Source organism: Heterodontus francisci, chromosome 41 (genome assembly GCF_036365525.1).
Source record: "Heterodontus francisci isolate sHetFra1 chromosome 41, sHetFra1.hap1, whole genome shotgun sequence".
NCBI classification, from domain to species: Eukaryota; Metazoa; Chordata; class Chondrichthyes; order Heterodontiformes; family Heterodontidae; genus Heterodontus; species Heterodontus francisci.
In genome coordinates, this window is record NC_090411.1 from 29,638,315 (window position 1) to 29,658,166 (window position 19,852).

General features: G+C 47.1%; 2 protein-coding genes across 3 annotated transcripts in view; one reads left to right on the plus strand and one right to left on the minus strand.

The window, feature by feature from the left end:
* Window positions 1–19,852, plus strand: part of LOC137353417 (putative uncharacterized protein C19orf81) — a 187,298-nt gene that overhangs the window by 104,350 nt on the left and 63,096 nt on the right. The window lies entirely within an intron of this gene.
* Window positions 1–19,852, minus strand: part of syt3 (synaptotagmin III) — a 47,820-nt gene that overhangs the window by 24,684 nt on the left and 3,284 nt on the right. For both annotated transcript variants that reach the window (XM_068019674.1, XM_068019675.1), the window contains exons 2-3: window positions 9,739–10,111; window positions 5,360–5,909 (exon numbers count right to left, since the gene is read on the minus strand). In XM_068019674.1, the coding sequence (XP_067875775.1) occupies window positions 5,360–5,909; window positions 9,739–10,111 (923 nt within the window). The remainder of the gene's footprint in view (window positions 1–5,359; window positions 5,910–9,738; window positions 10,112–19,852) is intronic.

The following is a 19,852-nucleotide window of genomic DNA, read 5'->3' on the forward strand; positions in this document are numbered from 1 at the left end:
AGAACTCTGCTGTATGGGCAGCAGTCTCAGGAGTGGGGCTTGAATCTGCAAACTCCTGACTGGGCCTCGCTGATGAGCGGCCTGTTGCTAATGACTTCTTCTGTTTTTTTGCTTCCTATTATTTATGCCCCAGTAGGGAGGTGGGATTGTCGGGGTGTGGTGTTAATAGGGAATGTTTGCTTAATTGGGCATGGTGCGTAGGCCTTGGGCGGTGGGGCGGGATGGGAGACCAGGGGGAGGGAGGTGCATGAAGCAGCGTTTGATTTGTAACCATTATGGCACCATTATTGGGAGATTCAACCCGTGGACAGACACCCACATAGAAAGACACGTATTACAAAATCATATTAAAAGCTGCTGCTTCTTATTTAAAAGCCACAGGGTGAGCTGAGGAGAATTTCACACGAGTTGTTATGATCCAGAATGCACTGCCTGAAAGGGCAGTGGAAGAACCTCACTAATAAATGTCGAAAGGGATTTGCATAAATAGTCGAAGAGGAGAAAATTTGCAGGGCGATGGGAGGAAAGAGGGACTAATTGGATAGCTGGCACAGGCACAGTGGACTGAATGGCCTCCTTCTGTGCTGTTTGATGTCATTATTAAGGACCCTTCAGGGAAACAGTTGGTTGTAAGGCAAATCACATCCCCCGCTCCAGCCATTACCAATGCAGTTGGCAAGTTGGACACCAATATACAGGACAGGCTGCACTCCGACTTCGCTTATGTCCCAGGGAAATGAGTTGATGTCTGACAGCAATTTAAATTGGAAACGCTGTAAAGTGGCTCAGAGGAATCATCCTGCAACTGCCTCCACACTCCTGGCTAAAGAGAAGATTCAGTGAATAATATAAAAAAAAAACAATCTTTCGGCCTTGACCACGGCTGGATGAATTGAGTGGAGCAGTGTCAGGAGAGCTAGCTTATAAAGTGAGATTAAAGGCATCTTTTATTAAGGTTGAGAGTAGATCTTCAATCAGAGAATTTTGAATGGTGGCCGTTATGGGACAGTTAAGACAGCGTGGTTGCGCTACCCCACACCACCAGCATCCTCCCACCCCCCCCCGCCCACTCCACCATGGTCCCCACTCAATCCACCACCACCCCCCCCACCCCTCCGCCAATGAATGGCTGTGGGGCCAAACCATCGTCAGTGAGCTCAAGCCCTCACCCAGTCACCACCTGGGATCCAACAGCCTCCCCTCATGCGTCCCAATGGGATGTCAGCCCTCGTTGTAATGAGCACAGGGCCGCCAACATGACCCTGCAAATTGTTGTCAGCTGCCTAGAAATATTAAGCAAGGGGCTCTTTAAAAAAGCAAAAGAGCCATGACTGTCAGTAAATATGCCACACACATAGACCAGCAGGTTTATACAGAATCTTATGGCACAGAAACAGGCCATTCAGCCCAGCTAGTCTATGCTAGTGTTTATGATCCACGCAAGCCTCCTAGAATTATAGAATCAAAGCATGGTTACAGCACAGAAGGAGTGCATTCGGCCCATCGTGTCCATGTTGGCTCTCTGTAAGAGCTACTAAGCTAGTCCCACTCCCCCACCAGTAGTCCAGCAATTTCTTTCTCTTCTGATAATTGTCCAACTTTTTTTTTTGAAAGTCTTGATTAAATCTGCCTCCACCACACTCTCAGGCAGTGCATTCCAGATCCTAACCGCTCACTGCATAAAAAAGATATTCTTCATGCCACCTAGGGTTCTTTTAATTCACTTTAAATCAGCATCCTCTGGTTCTCAACCCTTCCGCCAATGGGAGCAGTTTCTCTCTATCTACTCTGTCCAACCCCCTCATGATTTTGAACACCTCTATCCAATCTCCTCTCAACCTTCTCTGCTCGAAGGAGAGCAGCCCCAGCTTCTCCATTCTATCCAAGTAACTGAAGACTGTCATCCCCTATAATCATTGTTGTAAATCTTTTCTGCCCCTCTCCAATGTCTTCACATCCTTCCTAAAGTGTGGTGCCCTGAATTGGACACAATACTCCAGCTGAGGCCGAACCAGTGTTTTTAAAGGTTCACCATAACTTCCTTGCTTTTGTACTCTATGCCTTTATTAACAAAGCTCAGGATCCTGTATGCCTTATTAAGGGCCTTCTCAGCCTGCCCTGTCACCTTCAACAATTTGTGCACATATACCCCCAAATCCCTCTGCTCCTGCACCCTCTTTAGAATTGTATCCTTTATTATATATTGCCTCTCCTTGTTCTTCCTCCAAAAATGTATCACTTCACACTTCTCTGCATTAAATTTCATCTGCCATGTGTCCGCCCATTCCACCAGCCTGTCTATGTCCTCTCGAAGCTTATCACTATCCTCCTCACAGTTCACAACATTTCCAAGTTTTATGTCATCTGCAAATTGTGAAATTGTGCCCTGTACACCCAAGTCTAGGTCATTAACATAGATCAAGAAAAGCAGTGATCCTAATACCAACCCCTGGGGAACCCTCCTATACACCTTACTCCAGTCCGAAAAGCAGCAGTTAACCATCACTCTCTGCTGCCTGTCAGTCAGCCAACTTCGTATCCTTGCTGCTCCTGTCCCTTTTAGTCCGTGAGCTTTAACCTTGCTGACAAGCCTGTTATCAAGCACTTTATCAAATGCCATTTGGAATTCCATGTACAGCACATCAACCGCAGTACTCTCATTAACCCTCACGGAAAAACGTAATCAAATTAGTTAAACTCCATTTGCCCTTAATAATCCACGCTGGGATTCCTTAATTCATCCACATTTGCCTAAGTGACTGTTAATTTTGTCCCAGATTATCATTTCTAAAAGCTTTCCCACCACCAAGGATAAACTGACTGGCCTGTATTTGCTTACTTTTTTTGAATAAGGGTGTAACATTTGCAATTCTCCAGTCCTCTGGCACCATCTATCTAAGGAGGATTCAAAGATTACAGCCAGTGCCTCTACAATTTCCACGCTTACTTCCCTCAGTATCCTCGTAAGCATCTGATCCAGTCCTGGTAACTTATCAACTTTTAAGTACAGCCAGCCTTTCTAATACTTCCGCTTTATCAACTTTTACGCCATCCAGTGTCTCAACTACTTCTTCTTTCACTACGACTTTGGCAGCTTCTTCTTTCTTGGTAAAGACAGATGCAAAGTACTCATTTAGTACCTCACCCATGCCCTCTGCCTCCATGTGTAAATCTCGTTTTTGGTCTCTAATCAGTCCCACTCCTCCGATTAACACCTGTTATTATTTATATGCCTATCAAAAACTTTTGGATTCCCTTTTATGTCGGCTGCCAGTCTCTTCTCATATTCTCTCTTTGCTGCTCTTATTTCTTTTTTTACTCTGAACTTTCTGCATTAAGCCTGGTTCTCCCTTGTATTATCAACCTGACATCTGCTTCTGCTTTTTTTCTGCTTCATCTTACTCTCTATCTCTTTCACCATCCAGCGAGCTCTGGCTTTGTTTGTCCTACCTTTCCCCCTCCTGGGGACTATACCCAAACTATCTCCTCTTTAAAGGCAGTCCATTGTTCCATTTACAGTTTTGTCTGTCCTATCTTTGATTTCAATTTATCTGCGCCAGATCCATTCTCACCCCATTGAAATTGGTCCTTCCCCAATTAATTATTTATACTCTGGATTGCTCCTCGTCCTTTTCCATAGCCAACCTAAACCATTAGATCACTGTCTCGTAAATGTTCCCCTGCTGACACTTGTCCCATCTCATTCCCCAGAACGAGATCCAGCGATGCTTCCTTCCTGATTGGACTGGAAACATACTGCTGTCGAAAATTCTCCGAAGCACACTTCAGAAACTCTTATCCCGCTCTGGCTGAAATTTTATGCCCCCCAAAAGAGTTGTGGGAGGGTGCGTCAAATGGAATGGGAGGCTGGGGGGCCTTTCCCTACCCACTCCCGCCTCCTCTGCCAATTTACGTGGGGCAGCAGCTGCAAGAAATGGCCTGTCTACCCCAGGCCAATCAAGGCCCTTAAGTAGCCAATTAACTGTCACATAAGGGCCTCTGCACACTGCCACAGGAATTTTATGTTTGGCTGAGGGGTGGATTAGGCCTCAGAAAACCCACCTGATAAAACTAGGCAGCCTTCCGGCAGGCTGGGGGTGGGGGGGGATAGGCGCCCTCCTGATCGGGTGCCCTGTGCCCCACGGAGGGCTGCCCCCGAAGTCCCGACCATCCCCAACGTGCAACATGACCCCCGGCCCCCTAACCGCCCCCTTGCCTCATCGGGGCCTAACCGATTGTCCCTGGTCAGGCCCTAAAAACCTACCATGTTTCCAGGGCCGTCCGTCGTCTTCCTCCTGCAGCTGGGTTTAGTCCCAGCAGTGGCCAATGCTCCTGGTGGCACTGCTGGGACTAAGAGCTGCTGGCCCGATGATTGACCAGCAGCTCCATTAGGTGGGACTTCCTGCCTCAATGAGGTGGAAGTCCCAGTTAAGGGCCTGAGGAGCGTAAAATCCAGTCTGGATCCCCAGGGCCGGCGGAGGTGGGCTCGCCACCAACTTTTCGGCCACCCCGCCCACTGTAAAATTCCGGCCTCTATTACTATCCCAATCTATATTAGGATAACTGAAGTCACCCATTATAAGTACTCTATAGTACTTTACACCTCTCTGTAATTACCTTGCAAATTTGTTCCTGTATAGCTTCCCCACTAGTTGGTGGCCTATAGAATACACTCAGTACTGTAATGGTACCTCTATTGTTTCTTAACTCTAACCAAATAGATTCTGTCCTTGACCCCTTTAGGATGCCCTCTCTCTCCAGCACTGTAATATTATTCGTAATCAATACTGCCACCCCTCCTCCTTTCTTTCCTTCCTTCCCCATCTTTCTTGAACACCTTGTATCCTGGAATATTTAGTACCAAGTTCTGCCCTTTTTTGAGCCAGGTCTCTGTTATCGCCACAACATCATACTCCCACGTGGTTACCTGCACCTGCAGCTCACCAACCTTATTTACCACACTGCGCATTCACATACATGCACAGTAACCCTAATTTAGGCCTTATTGCATTCCCTCTTTCTCTGACCCCATGTAATACCTTACTATTTATTACTCTAGTGCTATCTGTCTCTCCCAATTCTTTGTGCACCTTGGTTTTCCTCTCTAATATTTCCTCCTGATTCCCACACCCCTGCCAAGTTAGTTTAAACCCTCTCCAATAGCACTAGTAAATTGCCCCACAATGACATTGCTCCCGGGTTTGTCCAGGTGCAACCGATGACAGTGCAGCACTCCTTCAGTGTGGCATTTACTTACTGAGATATGGTGGGCGGGGGTAGCGGGTGGGGGCTGGTGGTGGGGAAGACCCTCATTTTGTATGGCCGGACTTGCCAGTGTGGAAAAATCAACGTGACTCACCGACGTCGCTTCCAAGATGTCCCGCCACATGGGCGTGCCCACGGATAGGTCGGAGAACTCCAGCAGGTTGTCCAGCACCACCTGCCCAATGAGGTCGTGGCGGGAGAAGCGATCAAAGTCATAGATGCTGAAGTGGAGCTTGCGATTCTGAAGCTCGTTAAAGGGGACGTTGAACTGAAAGGTCTCGTTGAACACTGGGTTCAGTGTCTTGCGGTGAACCTTGGTCTGGAACTTCTTCTTGCGGTCGGGAAGCAGGTAAATCTTCACATAAGGATCGGAAAATCCATTGGCGTCTTTGGCCGGCAGGTCAAGGGCCTTCAGGATTTTGACCACTAGCTGCTCAGTTGCATACGTGTACCTCAGCAGAAAGTTTATACGCCCGCAGTTCACCTTCTGGTGCTTCTTTGCCTCTGTGTCGATGGACCTCTGCTTGTAGAGTTCTGGCTTAATCTGACCAATGCTGGTCACCTGTTCCACCTTTTCATCAGCCTGGGTTGCAAAGTCCGGACTGGACAACTGCTGTGGAATCGGTCTGGGGAGCGAGTTGAACCTGGAAGGCAATAGACACGTTAACGGATTTTCTACAACCTTTGTTCCGCTCTTGGTGGTGACCTGCAGTGTGGGCCTCAGCTCCCAATACAAAGGTGCGAGGAAGCCTCTGTCATCAGTCTCAGGTCATTGCCAATTAGGGGCCATTTAGAGCATTTTGCCAGCAGCAGAGAAGCCCCGCACCGCCAGCGAAGGCCACCAGCCTAATGGAGGCGGCCTTCCTGCAGCAGTCCTGGAGGGTGCTTTCATTTTGAGGCCTCCTCGTGTTCTCGAGCCTGCCTCGGTAGTGCCCATCTTTCCCGAAGCTCTAGAGATGTGATTGGACCAGCAGCGTCGGGAGCCTGAGACGGCGTGTTCGGCAGCAGCCAATTAGGCAGCCGCCCCTGGGAAAATAGCTCCCCGGGTCTGGCTGCTGGCGAGTGCAAGCTTGGGACCCCCCCAATTGGTTCCGATGTCGGGTCCCGAAGCCGGCAGGAGAATCCTGCAGGATCAGGATGTGAAACCCACTCCAGGCAGCCCCAGCGAGTGAAGACTGGAGATCTGACTCTGAATTTTGGGCTGACGTCGAGCAGGAGACTCACGTCCGGTGAGTGTGGATCACCTTCTTCTCTCCTCAGCATTTGGGTTGTGGGAGCCCATAAATACCTCCTGCTGTAGGGGACTAGCCTCTTCGCCACCCCCACCCGCTGGCATTAAGTGGTTATGGCCATGGAAGGAGTGGTCATGGTATGGCCCATCAGACTGTTAATCAGCCTTCCACTAGGTCACAATATTCTTTTCAAGGTAAGTGTGTGATGATATGCAAATCTGTCCTGTTGCAATGGTCAGTGGTAATCCGCATTGCTGCCTGCCCAGGGGAAACTTATTCAGCACCGGGGAGCCGTCCCAATGTGGCTCCCTGCTATTTTCCCAGCCCCCCCGCCCTCCACTGCCACCATTCCCACCAACCCGGGTGCTGGGAAAGTTCTGCCCTCTGACTCAGAGGGTGGGAATGACTGCCATTGAGCCAAAGGCTTGCTCCTTAGTTCGCGGGAAAGATAATGTCAGTGGGAGCGGGTAACACCCTGTGCTGCTGCTGCAGTCTGCCATTCTTTTGGTTCACCAACATAAGAGCACAACTAAGGTTCAGACGTGGTAGCTCGCGATTGGTGTCGTCTGTAATCGGACAAAATCCCAAAACGTTTGAGAATGAAACTGGAAGGGAGTTGAAGAGACATTTTAGTTTACATAGTGAGTCGTTGTGATCAGGGTGCGCTGCCTGGAAGCGGATTCAACAGTAACTTTCAAAAGGGGACTGGATAAATAATTTAAAAGGAAACATTTTCAGGGCTATGAGGAAAGAGCAAGGCAGTGGGACTAATTGGATAGTTCTTACAAAGAGATGGCACAGGCACGATGGGCTGAATGGCCTCCTTCTGTGCTGTTGGCTTCGATGTTAGGGGGGGGTTGAATTTTTTCCTCTGATTGCCCCACTTCCCCCGCTCACCCCAAAGTGCCACCCCACACAGTCTGGACTTGCCTAAGTGAGGGTTTGCCCCATAGGAGGAGAGGATGTGCCCTCCATAACCAGGCAAATAGGCTTTTGTCAGCTTGACTTGGAGACTTTTGAACATGGCTTTCTGTCAACATTGGAGACCAAAACAGAGGGTAACTCACTGCTTAGCATATACTGGAGTTCAAACATCGCTTGATCCATCTCTGGTCTCAGCTAGGGATCTGACAATAGGCCTCAACGTTCCTGGGATGCGGAGGGGAAACTCAGCTAGCGTTCACACTCTCAATCACTCTCCAGTGACCTCTTCTGCTACTGACAAGATCAGATGACAGTTGCTGCCCCATGTGGTTGAATAGCTTGCTGGCTCACACCTGGGGAATGGCCACTTTTGCGAGGTTCCTGGAGGTGGTTGAGGTGGAGGCATGTCCACTGATGTCTGTGGAGATGTAAAACAGAGAGGCCCAGCAGGGAAAGGGAGGGCAGCAACCTCGGGCCTGGTGGAGGGGGAAAGGGTCAGATGATTCACTGGAGATTTTTCCTGGGATCAGAGGGCTGTCCTATGAGTAGAGATTGAGTAGAATGGATCTATATCTCTGCAGTTTAAAAGCATGAGAGGTGATCTCATTGAAACATGTATTCTTCGAGGACTTGACAGAGTAGATGCTGCGAGACTGTTTCCCCTGGCTGGAGAGTCTAAATCTAGGAAGCACAAGTCTCAGGATAAGGTGTACATTTAGGATAGAGATGAGGAGAAATTTCTTTACTCAGAGGGGTTGTGAATCTTTGGAATTCTCTACCCCAGAGAGCTGTGGATGCTCAGTCATTGAGTATATTCAAGACTGAAATTGATAGATCTTTGGACACCAAGGGAATCAAGGGATATGGGGAGAGGGCAGAAAAGTGAAGTTGAGATAGAAGTTCAGCCATGATCGAGGTGAATGGTGTAGCAGGCTCATGTGGCCGAATGGCCTACTCCTGCTCCTATTTCCTATGGTTACCAAAGGCTGGTTACCAGTGCAGGTGTGAGTCAGTGCCCCAGATGCTGCTGTGCTGCTTCATCGTGTCTTTCTCCTGCACCCCTGAGGTGACGTTGAGCTCTCTATGTCAAGAAACCATGTCCAGAATCATCACTTCTCCCAGTTACAGAATCACAGCCACCTTAGTGAGGACTTTTCAGCAGGAGAGCAGGCCATAGGATTATTAATTAAAGTTCACCACTGACCAATTACTGACGATACTTCACATTCCTTCCTTGACAGGAGCTGTCACATCCCAGGGGAATGGGACAGCTCCTGCGATGTTCAGTGCTGCACTGAGAGTTCTCTCAATGAAGGGTCCTCTCACGCTCTGCCAGGAAATATCATTATGAACCCCAACCTCGTTACAAACTTCTACCCATCATTACAACCCACTCTTTACCATTGGCAGCTGTGCCTTCAACTGCCTGGGCATTAAGCTCTGGAATTCACTCCCTAAACCCCTCTCTCCTCCTGCAAGATGCTCCTTAAGACTTACCTCTTTGACCAAGCGTTTGGTCACCTGTTCTAATATCTCTTTTTGTGGCTTGGTGTCAAATTTTTCTTTATAACACTCCTGTGAAACACTTTGGGACATTTTATTACATTACAGGCCCTACATAATTTTTAAAAATTCATTCATGGGGTGTCGCTGGCCAGGCCAGCATTTATTGCCCATCCCTAACTGTCCTTGAGAAGGTGGTGGTGAGCTGCCTTCTTGAACTGCTGCAGTCCATGTGGGGTAGGTACCCCCACAGTGCTGTTAGGAAGGGAGTTCCAGGATTATGACCCAGTGACAGTGAAGGAACGGTGATATAGTTCCAAGTCAGGATGGTGTGTGACTTGGAGGGGAACTTGCAGGTGGTGGTGTTCCCATGTATTTGCTGCCCTTGTCCTTCTAGTTGGTAGAGGTTGCGGGTTTGGAAGGTGCTGTCTAAGGAGCCTTGGTGCGTTGCTGCAGTGCATCTTGTAGATGGTACACACTGCTGCCACTGTGTGTCGGTGGTGGAGGGAGTGAATGTTTGTGGATGGGGTGCCAATCAAGAGCGCTGCTTTGTCCTGGATGGTGTTATTGCTATTACGAAACCTCCTCCCCTCGCTTCCGACTTCCTTCCTTGTAATAGCCCCCTCCCCTTGATAGAATCCCCCACCCCTCATTTCGGCCACTATTGCACCTAAATATGTTACAGTTTCGACCACCTCAGGTTGGCTGTGCCTTAAATAAGCAAACGTGGTTGGGGAAAGCAAGAGGTGTTTACAACGGCCACCCCTCCCCCCACCCAACATCCCAAACACTGAGACATCATCACGTTCCCCACCTTGTTGCTGGTGGCGGGGCGCAGACCTGTTGGTGGGAGTGTGCGTTTGGGATGCTGTTGGCTTTACTCCCGGAGTTAGTGTCCACTGGGATATCAGGCGACGTCTGGCTCAGCTTGATGCTGGACTCGGGGTAGGACTCCAGGTCGAGGTAAGACCGCTCGGGCATCTCGGGCCCGCACTCGACCCGCTCGACGGCGAGGTCGGTGAAGTGCGAGTGGTGATGGTGCAGGTGGTGAGAGTCCTTGCGCTGGGGGTTTAAGCCTTTGTCCCTCCATGGGATCCAGCACAGCTTCCACGAGACGAAGAGCGAGACACCCAGGAGGACGATGCCGCAGAACGTTACGATCACGGAGAGCAAGCTGACCGATATATCTGAAGCAAGAGACAACAGGGGGCAGTGGTGGAGTGGGGGAGAGATTACCGTTAGCGACAGACTTCAAAACCTCTGAAGGACACAGTGACATGATCAAAGAGCTAAACTGTACGCAATTGAACAAGACAACCAAGACTAAAGCAATCACCAACTTTAATACTCAAATACAATTAGTTGTACAGTGTAACCGGACAGTATGTACAAAAGAAAGATATTGGAATCATAGAATCATACAGCACAGGAGGTCATTCGGCCCATTGTGCGTGTGCTGCTGGCTCTTTGAAAGAGTTATCTAATTAGTCCCACACCCCCTGCTCCTTCCCCATAGCCCTGCAAATTTTGCTTTTTATAAATATTCATCCAATTCCCTTTTGAAAGTTACTATTGAATCTGCTTCCATCGATCTGCCAGATCATTCCAGATCATAGCAACTCACTGCATAAAAACATTTCTCCTTAACTCCTCCCTCGGTTCAGCTGCATTTAGCTTAACAAAATTTGCATTTATATAACGTCTTTAATTAATAAAATGTTCCAAGGCACTTCACAGGAGCATTATAAAGAAACATTTGATACTGAGACGCATAAGGTGATGTTAGGGCACGTGGCCAAAAGCTTGGCCAAAGAGGTAGGTTTTAAGGAGTGTACTAAAGCAGGAGAGAGAGGTGGAGAGGTTTAGGGAGGGAATTCCAGAGCTTAGGGCCTTGGCAGCTGAAGGCCTGGCCACCAATGGTGGAGCGATTAAAATCAAGAGGACAGAAATGGAGGAGCGCAGATATCTTGGAAGGTTGTGGGGCTGGAGGAGATTACAGAGATAGCGAGGGGTGAGGCCATGGAGGGATTTGAAAATAAGGATGAGAATTTTAAAATCAAGGCGTTGCTTAACCAGGAGTCATTGTAGTCAGCGAGCATAGGAGTGATAGGCAAACAGGACTTGGTGCAAGTTAGAACATGGGCAGCAGAGTTTTGGATGACCTCAAGTTTTTGGCTGCTTACCAAACCCCCTGCCATTGGAAATGGTTTCTCTCTATCTATCCTATCAAAACCCCTCATAACCCCTTCACCTTCTCTACTCAAGGAGAACAATCCCAGCTTCTCTATTCTCTCCACATAACCCCTGACCCCCTTACTGTTCAAATATCTATCAATCTTAGTCTTGAATATACTCAACGATTGAGCATCCACAGCCCTCTGGAGTAGAGAATTCCAAAGATTCATAACCCTCAGCTCATCATGCCTATACTGACTCTTTGGTGGAGTTATCCAATTAATGCCAGTCTCCCACTCTTTCCCCATAACCCTGTAATATTTTTTGCCTTCAAGTATTTCTCCAATTCCCTGTTGAAAGTTGCTATTGAATCTGCTTCCACCGCCTGTTCGGGCAGTACATTCCAGATCACAACAACTCTCTGTGTAAAACAATGTTTCGTCATGTTCCCTCTACTTCTTTTGCCAATCACCTTATATCTGTGCCCTTTCGTTACCGACCCTTCTGCCACTGGAAGCAGTTTCTCCCTGTTTACTCCATCTATACTCTCCTAATTTTGAACACCTCTATTAATTCTCCCCTCAACCTTCTCCACTCTAAGGAGAACAATCCCAGCTTCTCCAGTCCCTCCACATAACTGAAGTCCCTCATCTTTGCTCCCATATGAGAAAATCTCTTCTGCACCCTTTCCAAACCCTTCACATCCTTCCAAAAGTGTGGTGCCCAGAATTGAACTCAATACTCCAACAAAGGCCTAACCAGTATTTTATAACATAACTTCCTTGCTTTTGTACTCTATTCCTCTATTAATAAAGCCAAGGATTCCATATGTTTTTTTAAACAGCCTTCTCAACTTGTCCTGCAAAGATCTATGCACATATAGATCTCTCTGGTCTTGTACACCCTTTAAAATTGAACTATTTAGTTCATATTGCCTCTTCTCATGCTTCCTACCAAAATGTATCACTTCACACCTTTCTGCATTAAATTTCATCTGTTATGTGTCTGCGCATTTCACCAATCTATGTTCAACTGAAGTCTATTACCATCTTCCTCACTGTTTACTGCATTTTCATATCATCTGTGAAGTTTGAAATTATGCCCTGTAAACCCAAGTCCAGGTCATTAATATATATTTGAGCCAATTGAAATGCTTCACCCATGATGGGCATGTCCTACGTGTTGAATTTGTGTCAGATAGAAACCTTTCGACAATACAGATAGATCAGCAGGGACATTACACCCAGGTACACAAAGGCCATGACATGACTCCTGTTATGTTTATGCTGGGTTATTGAATTTAGTTTGGATATCCGATTTATCTCAGAGCAATGCAGATATCACACTTTCGCTCAATCACCAACTGGTTTATTTACAGCACATTAACTTAAACGTTCCTACACCATTTCAGTACATGTCTTGCAGAGCAGCTGTGTGTTCTGTAGAAGCTTCTAGCTGTGTGTTTTTAGTTTCACTTTGACTCTGCAGCCTCACCCATAGGCTTAAGCAATCAAACACATTGAACACAGATAAGTGGACAGACTGATACAATCAAACCCTGATCAATCAAACAATACAACTCCATGAGAAACTAATGTATAAAAGGCTGACACTGCGATCTGAATCACCTCTCTTTGCTACTCCTACTGCAGGAGTGGACCCAGTTCACTCGGAACTGAAGAGAAGCAAAGAGAATTGGGAAGCAAATGCACAACTGATTATAAGCTGCCAAAAAAGCAACCAAAAAGGCCAATGGAATGTTGGCCTTTTAACTCAAGGGGCCTGGATTGCAACAGGGAGGAAGTGATGCTTCAGTTGTACCGAGCCTTGCTCAGACTCCAGTTGGAGTAATGCACTCTGCTTTGGGCACCTCACCTCAGGAGGAGATGTTGGCCTTGAGGAGGGTGCCGCACAGAGCCATCAGAATAATACTGGGGCTTAGAGGCTTTAATTTATGAGGGCAGGAAGCACAAACTCAGGTTTTATTCTCTTGAGTTTAGAAGAGTTATAGGTGAATCTGATTGAGGTGTTTGAAATATGTTTTTTTTTTATCTTTATGATTTTGAATGCCTCCACTAAAATCTTCCTCTTAACTTTCTCTGCTCTAAGTAGAACAATCCCAGCTTCTTTCCATGTAGCTGAAGTCTCTGGGTTGCATTTGAATAAAAAGCCTCTGGACCCTCTTCAAGGCCTTGGACATCCTCCCATCTTTCCCCAAACAACTAGCTGCTCAAAACTGCACCAGGTCTATAGTCTATGCATGGCAGGCAATGTATACAGTAAGGACTCTGTCAGAGCTAGAGAGAGATTAGGTACCACAAGTGGTAGGAAGGCCTCCTGTTTGGGAAGTGATTAAAGTATTTGCTCAATAATAAATAACCTATAAACGGATAAATAATTTTCATGAGCTGCTAGGCCATGTAATAAAGTCTAATTCAGTAATTAAAACATTAGTTTGGCTTTTCAGCAGACTCGCTGTTAAATAATGCATTGTATTGCTAGCTATTTAATAAATAATAAATTTGAGCACACACCTTCAATATTACCAACACTCTCAGCCATTTCTGCAATTGGCACCAAATCTTGATAGCGATGAAACCAAGGAATTGTTTTCTCTTTGGCTTCCTCTGTTGTGGGGGTGAGTTTTCTACGTGACCAGCTTATGGATGTTAGCGAGTCTGTAGCCTGCTTTACGGTCCAATTTTCTTCTTCAGTAACATGTGAAGCTCCCCTGGTTGACCTGCCACCATCTCCAGGAACAGCTACGTCCACCCGCCCGGCTCTTTCCCTGTCTGAGCTCATCTGCCGCCCGAGCATCTGAGACCCTGCTGAGGCCTTTATTGCCTCAAGACTCGGCTATTCCAATGCTCTCCTGGGCAGCCTCCCAACCTTGCATCCTCAGTAAATGAGTTGATCCAAAACTCTGCTGCCTGCATCCTAATCCCCTCCCGTTCACCCATCAGCCCACCCTGTGCTTGCTGACCTACACTGGCACCCGGTTTGGCAACACCTCGATTTTAAAATTCTCATCCTTGCTTTCAAATCCCTCCATGGCCTCACCCCACCTCCAGTCCCACAGCCCTCCGAGATATCTGCCCTCCTCCAAACCTGGCCTCTTGAGCATCTCTGATTTCCATCGCTCCACCACTGACCTCCCCCACCCCAGTGGAACATCTTCCCAGCACGTTCTGTTAATGGAATCAGCTCACCGAGACCCAGACTCGGGGCGAGTATCGCAGCATGTGCAATGAGAGGAAGGGAGCAAATCGGGCAGGTGGGGTGTGGGGGAAGAGGGCGGGGGGGGGGGGGGTGGGGGGGTGGGGGGAGGGAGTGTTTTTCTCTAGGTTTATTCCTGAGCCCACTGAACCGAGGAGACACTGAGTAGTGGCAGACTGCCGCTGTAACTGAACACGTCAGACCGCATGTTAAACAGCTCTTGTTGAGGGAGAAGCTGTCCTGCACTGTAATTACTGTGAGGGTTCACTCTGCAGAACCTGCTTGTTTACACACTGCATGACGATGGAATCACAGATGATTTATAGCAGAGGGAGCCACAGGCCTGTTGGTGCATTGATTTGACTGACTTGTAGTCACGTGTGGGTTCCAAGAGAGCTTAGAACGCTGGTTTGAGACTTGAACACTATGCGACTGGGAGAGTGTTTGTGTGCGTGACAGTCAGTGGCTGAAAGAGCTGATTCCATGTCGATTTGAGTCTGAGTGCATGCGAGCTCTATTGTACATTACACAGTATTGATATTTTGCTAAATGTATTTGTCAATATGGACAGATAAATACAAATCAGGGTTACGTAAGGTAAGAGCAGCGAATGGGAGAATGTAGGACTGTGAATCCTAAGCTGCCAGAACAGCAAAGGAATACAGAGAGGAGATCTGGTCAATGCTGATCAAAGAAAGAGAGACTGTGCATTTATGTAGTGCCTTTCACCACCTCAGGACATCCCTTAACAGCCAATGAAGAACTTTTGAAGTGTAGTCACTGTTGTAATGTAGGAGAGGGGGCAGCCAATTTGTGCACAGCAAGCTCCCACAAGCAGCAATGTGATAATGACCAGATCACCTGTTTCTTTTTAGTGGTGTTGGTTAAGGGATAAAATATTGGCCCAGGACACCAGAGAGAACTAAGCAAATGGGTTCTCTGACTTCCTTCTGCATGGGTTTGAGATTATCTTGCACAAGAGGTAGGAAGTGCATCGAAATATCAGGGCTGGAGTGATATCCCGGACAAATTTTGATTGCCTGAGGAAATCGGAGAGGAATTTCCCAACTTGGTGGGAGGTTCCTGGAGTGAATCACAAGGCCCTGGGTTTAAGTCCCACTCAAGGGCACAAAAATCAAGGATGACACTCCGGTGCAGTACTGAGGGAGCGCTGCACTGTCGGAGGCGCCATCTTTCGGAGGAGATGTTAAACTGAAGCCTCATTGGCCTGCTCTGGTAAAAGATTCCATGGCACTATTTCAAAGATGAGCAGGGGAGTTCTCCCCGGTGTCCTGGCCAACATTTATCCCTCAATCACTATCACAAAAAAACAGATTATGAGGTCATTATCACATTGCTGTTTGTGGGAGCTTGCTGTGCGCAAATTGGCTGCTACATTTCCTGCATTACAACAGTGACTGCACTTCAAAAAGTACTTAATTGGCTGTAAAGCACTTTGAGTCATCTGATGGTCGTGAAAGACGCTATATAAATGCAAGTACCTTTTCTTTTTTCTGATTTTTCACCTCTCCCAGATGATCACATGTGATGGTGGTGGGTGGTGAGTAGTGTATATATTGTGATGCACACTTCTGTGGGACAGACTGAATGGACCAGAGAGTTGCTTCCTATCTGTCATTGTTCGTATTTCATTGGCCTGCTCGGAGCCCATTAAACAAGAGGGCAACTACAGGCACCAGTAAGTCAATTAATCTTAGTTCTCACAGTAGGCTAAAAGAATTGGCACTGTACGGTTTAGAGAATCATGGACTTAGAGGTACTTGAACAAGGAGCACAGAAGGTTAGCATGCACGTACAGCAAATAACTCGAAAGGCAAATGGCATGTTAGCCTTTATTATAAGGACTGGAGTACAAGAATAAAGAGGTCTTGCTACAGTTGTTTGGTGAGACCACATCTGGAACACTGTGTGCAGTTTTGGTCTCCATATCTGAGGAAGGATATACTTGCATTGGAGGCGGTGCAGCGAAGGTTCACTAGATTGGTCCCTGGGATGAGAGGGTTGTCCTAGAATGAGAGGCTGAATAAATTGGGCCTATAATCTCTGGAGTTTAGAAGAATGTGAGGTGATCTCATTGAAATATACAAGATTCTGAAGGAGCTTGACAGAGTAGACACTGCGAGGTAGTTTCCCCTGGCTTAGAAAATCTAAAACAGCGGGGTGGGGGGTGAGGGGTGGTGGGGGGCAGAGTGTGCACAGTCTCAGGATAAGGGGCCAATCATTTAGGACTGAGGTGAGGAAAAATTTCTTCACTCACAGAGTTGTGAATCTTAGGAATTCTCTAATCCGGAGCGCTGTGGATGCTCCACCGTTGAATATATTTAAGGCTGAGATAGATAGGCAATCGAGGGATATGGGGAGCGTGCAGGAAAGTAGAGTTGAGGCCGAGGATCAGACAAGATTATATTGAATGGCGGACAAGGCTCGAGGGGCTGTATCGTCTACACCTGCTCCTATTTCTTATGTTCATATGTTCTTATCTGATCGAGGTTTGAAAGATGATAAAGGGAATAGATTGTTTTCCAGTTGATAATTTATTCCAATTAAATAGACTAGGGAGGACTGGAGTGATGGGGGTCTAGAGTGCTACAGCTAAAGTACTGTGTACAGTTTTGATCACCACATTATAGGAAGGATGTGATTGCACTAGAGAGGGTGCAGAGGAAATTTATGAGGTTGGAGAAATGGAGAATTTTAGTTTTGAGGAAAGATTGGAAGATTTGGGGTTGTTTTCTTTGGTACAGAGGTGGCTGAGGGAAGATTTAATTGAGGTGTATAAAAATTATGAGGGGCCTAAATAGAGTGGATAGGAAGGACCTAGTTCCCTCAGCAGAGAGGTCAAGAAGCAGGGGTGTAGATTTTTTTAAATTAATTGGTAGAAAGATTGGAGGGGAGTTGAGGAGAAATATTTTCACCTAGCGGGTAGTGGGGTCTGGAGCTCACAACCTGAAAGGATTGTAAAGGCAGAAACCCTCACTGTATTGAAAAAGTACTTGGATACGCACTCGAAGTGCCATAACCTGCAGCACTACGGACCAAGAACTGGAAAATGGGATCAGGCTGTATCGCTCTTTTTTGGCCGGCACAGGCGCGATGGGCCGATTGGCCTCCATCTGTGCTGTAAATTTCTATGTTTGTATGGGGCATCATTTTAAGTTGCATAAGGCAAGATCAAGGTTAGATATCTGGAGGTGGTTCTTTTCCCAGAGAATAGTGGATCTCTGGAATAGGCTGCCGGCTCGTGAGGTGGGCACTGATTCACCGAATACCTTCAGGCGAGAGCTGGTCCTATTTGTGGCTGGGTGGTTGGTGGGGAGGAGATCACCTTGTACAAAACGTAGGCACCTGGAACCATTAATCTGCAGCAGGGTGTCTCCTGGACTTGCTTTGATCCCCTCTGGCCGGGGTGGGGGGGGGAGGGGGCGGGTGGAATGGGGGATGGTGTCGGAGGAAGTTCCAGGAATTTTCACCTTTCTTCCCCAAATTGGCCTTGGCTATTTTTAAAAACTTGGTTTTCCACCTCTCCCTGGAGATCACATAGTTTCAGGTCAGGTGCGGAGCGTATATATTGTAATGCACAAGGCATTACAAGTCGTGTGGGACAAGAGAGTCGGTTGCTGTACATCATTGTTTGTATGTTCAGATGTTTAAACAAGAGGGTGACTGCAGGCGCTAGTAATTCGACAGATCTCTCTCTTTCTAACACTATGGGCTTATATAAAGTACTTCTCCCTGTAATTAAGCGTCTGACAAACGCCTGAATAGGAATTAAAAGGCCACTGTCGCACTTGATTGATCTCCACGGAAAAATGCTTAATGAAAGATTAGCTGACTATTTAGACGTGTTAACAAACGCACATTACTGCTGGACAAATATGGACTGCGTGCCTCGCAGAGTAACTTGACCTCTCAGTCAGGATTACAGGCTGCTCCTGGAGTTTAACTCAATAGGCTGAATTAATGAGCGAAACACAAATTGTTCATTTTGACATCAGTCTGGTTGTTGCAAAGGTGTCACTCAAACTCCTTGCACTAACCCACAGCTGAGGATGGGCCCAGGACCAACTCCCAATCTGCGTTGAGTCAATTGATCTCACTCATGGTAGTGGCAGTTGCCACGACAATGGGCCTCAACTCGTGCTGGGCTAAGAGTGGGGGTTGTGGGGACAATTCAGTCACAACAACAACTTGCATTTATATCATGCTTTTGACATCTCAAGGCACTTCACAGGAGCATAATCAGCCTAAAATTGACACCGAACCACAAGAGAGGTGACCAAACGTTTAGCCACAGAGGCAGGTTTTCAGGAGCATCTTAAAGGATGAGAGGCAGAGAGGTTTAGGGAGGAAATTCTAGAGCTTTGGGCCTAGGCAGCCGAAGGCATGGCCACCAGTGGTGGAGTGATTAAAATCAAGGATGCGTAGGAGCTCAGAGCCCAAGTTTCCCTTTCCTGATGACTGGCCCATGCTCAGAAGATGCAAGCATTGTGTGAGGACATTATTGGTTTCAATTGTAATGCACTCCACAGCCAAACAGCCTGCCAACACTTACTCATAAGGGCTCACAAAAGATTGTGTGGTGGGTGGTGACTGTCTGCATCACCTTTAAACAGAACCTAGACCAGTTCTTGTCTGCAGCAGAGATTGCATTATAAAGAAGGTAAGTGGATTGACAGTTAACGCACACATGGTCCGTGTAATCCCCTGGACTGGTTTCGATCAGGAATGATCAAAGAGCAATTTTCCAGAGTTTCATTTCCCTCTTTGGACCTTTTTCTGCCTCTCCGGGAAGATTGCATGGCTCCGTGGGAGTGGGGGGGTTAGGAAGTGTCTGGTCACGGTACTCCAGCCATCATGAGTGTGGGGCAAGCTTGATGGGCAAACTGGCCTTTTCCTGCCTGTCATTGTCATATGTTCATAGAAATGGGATTGTGGGGAAGTACTGAAAGCTAATGGTATCTGTGGAACCATCCCTCTCAACTAGAAATGGCTTGAAGAGATTGGGCAAGAATAAGGGCAATTTAGGCATTGGTCATTCACCTCTGGATTTGAATTCAATCCAGGTCAAAGATCAAAGTTTCTTCTGTCCAATCAATGAAGGGTTGTACCTGTCTGTAAGCCCCACCCCTTTGCAGTATAAGAAACAATGTGAGGTCATTGGTTTTTCTTTGTATAAAACCTCATAACATACGCCATTAGCTTAATGACTTGTATCTGAGGCAACTTATGCTTACCTAAGTAAAATTCTGACGCTTTCATAATTAACAGATAGATTGGCCATTTTTTTGCATGCCAGAAGTGAGCTGTGGAAGGAATTGTAAAATAGTTTTGCTGGTACAGTTCCAAATTCTAACTAAATGTCAGTCTTTGTCAATGGGTTCCCCCCTGAGTCAGAAGGTCGTGGGTTCAAGCCCACTTGAGCTCAAGTTCTTGGCCAGTACTCTAAATGTGGTACTGAGGGAGTGCCGCACTGTTGGAGGTGCCGTCTTTTGAATTAAATGTTAAATCAAAGCCAG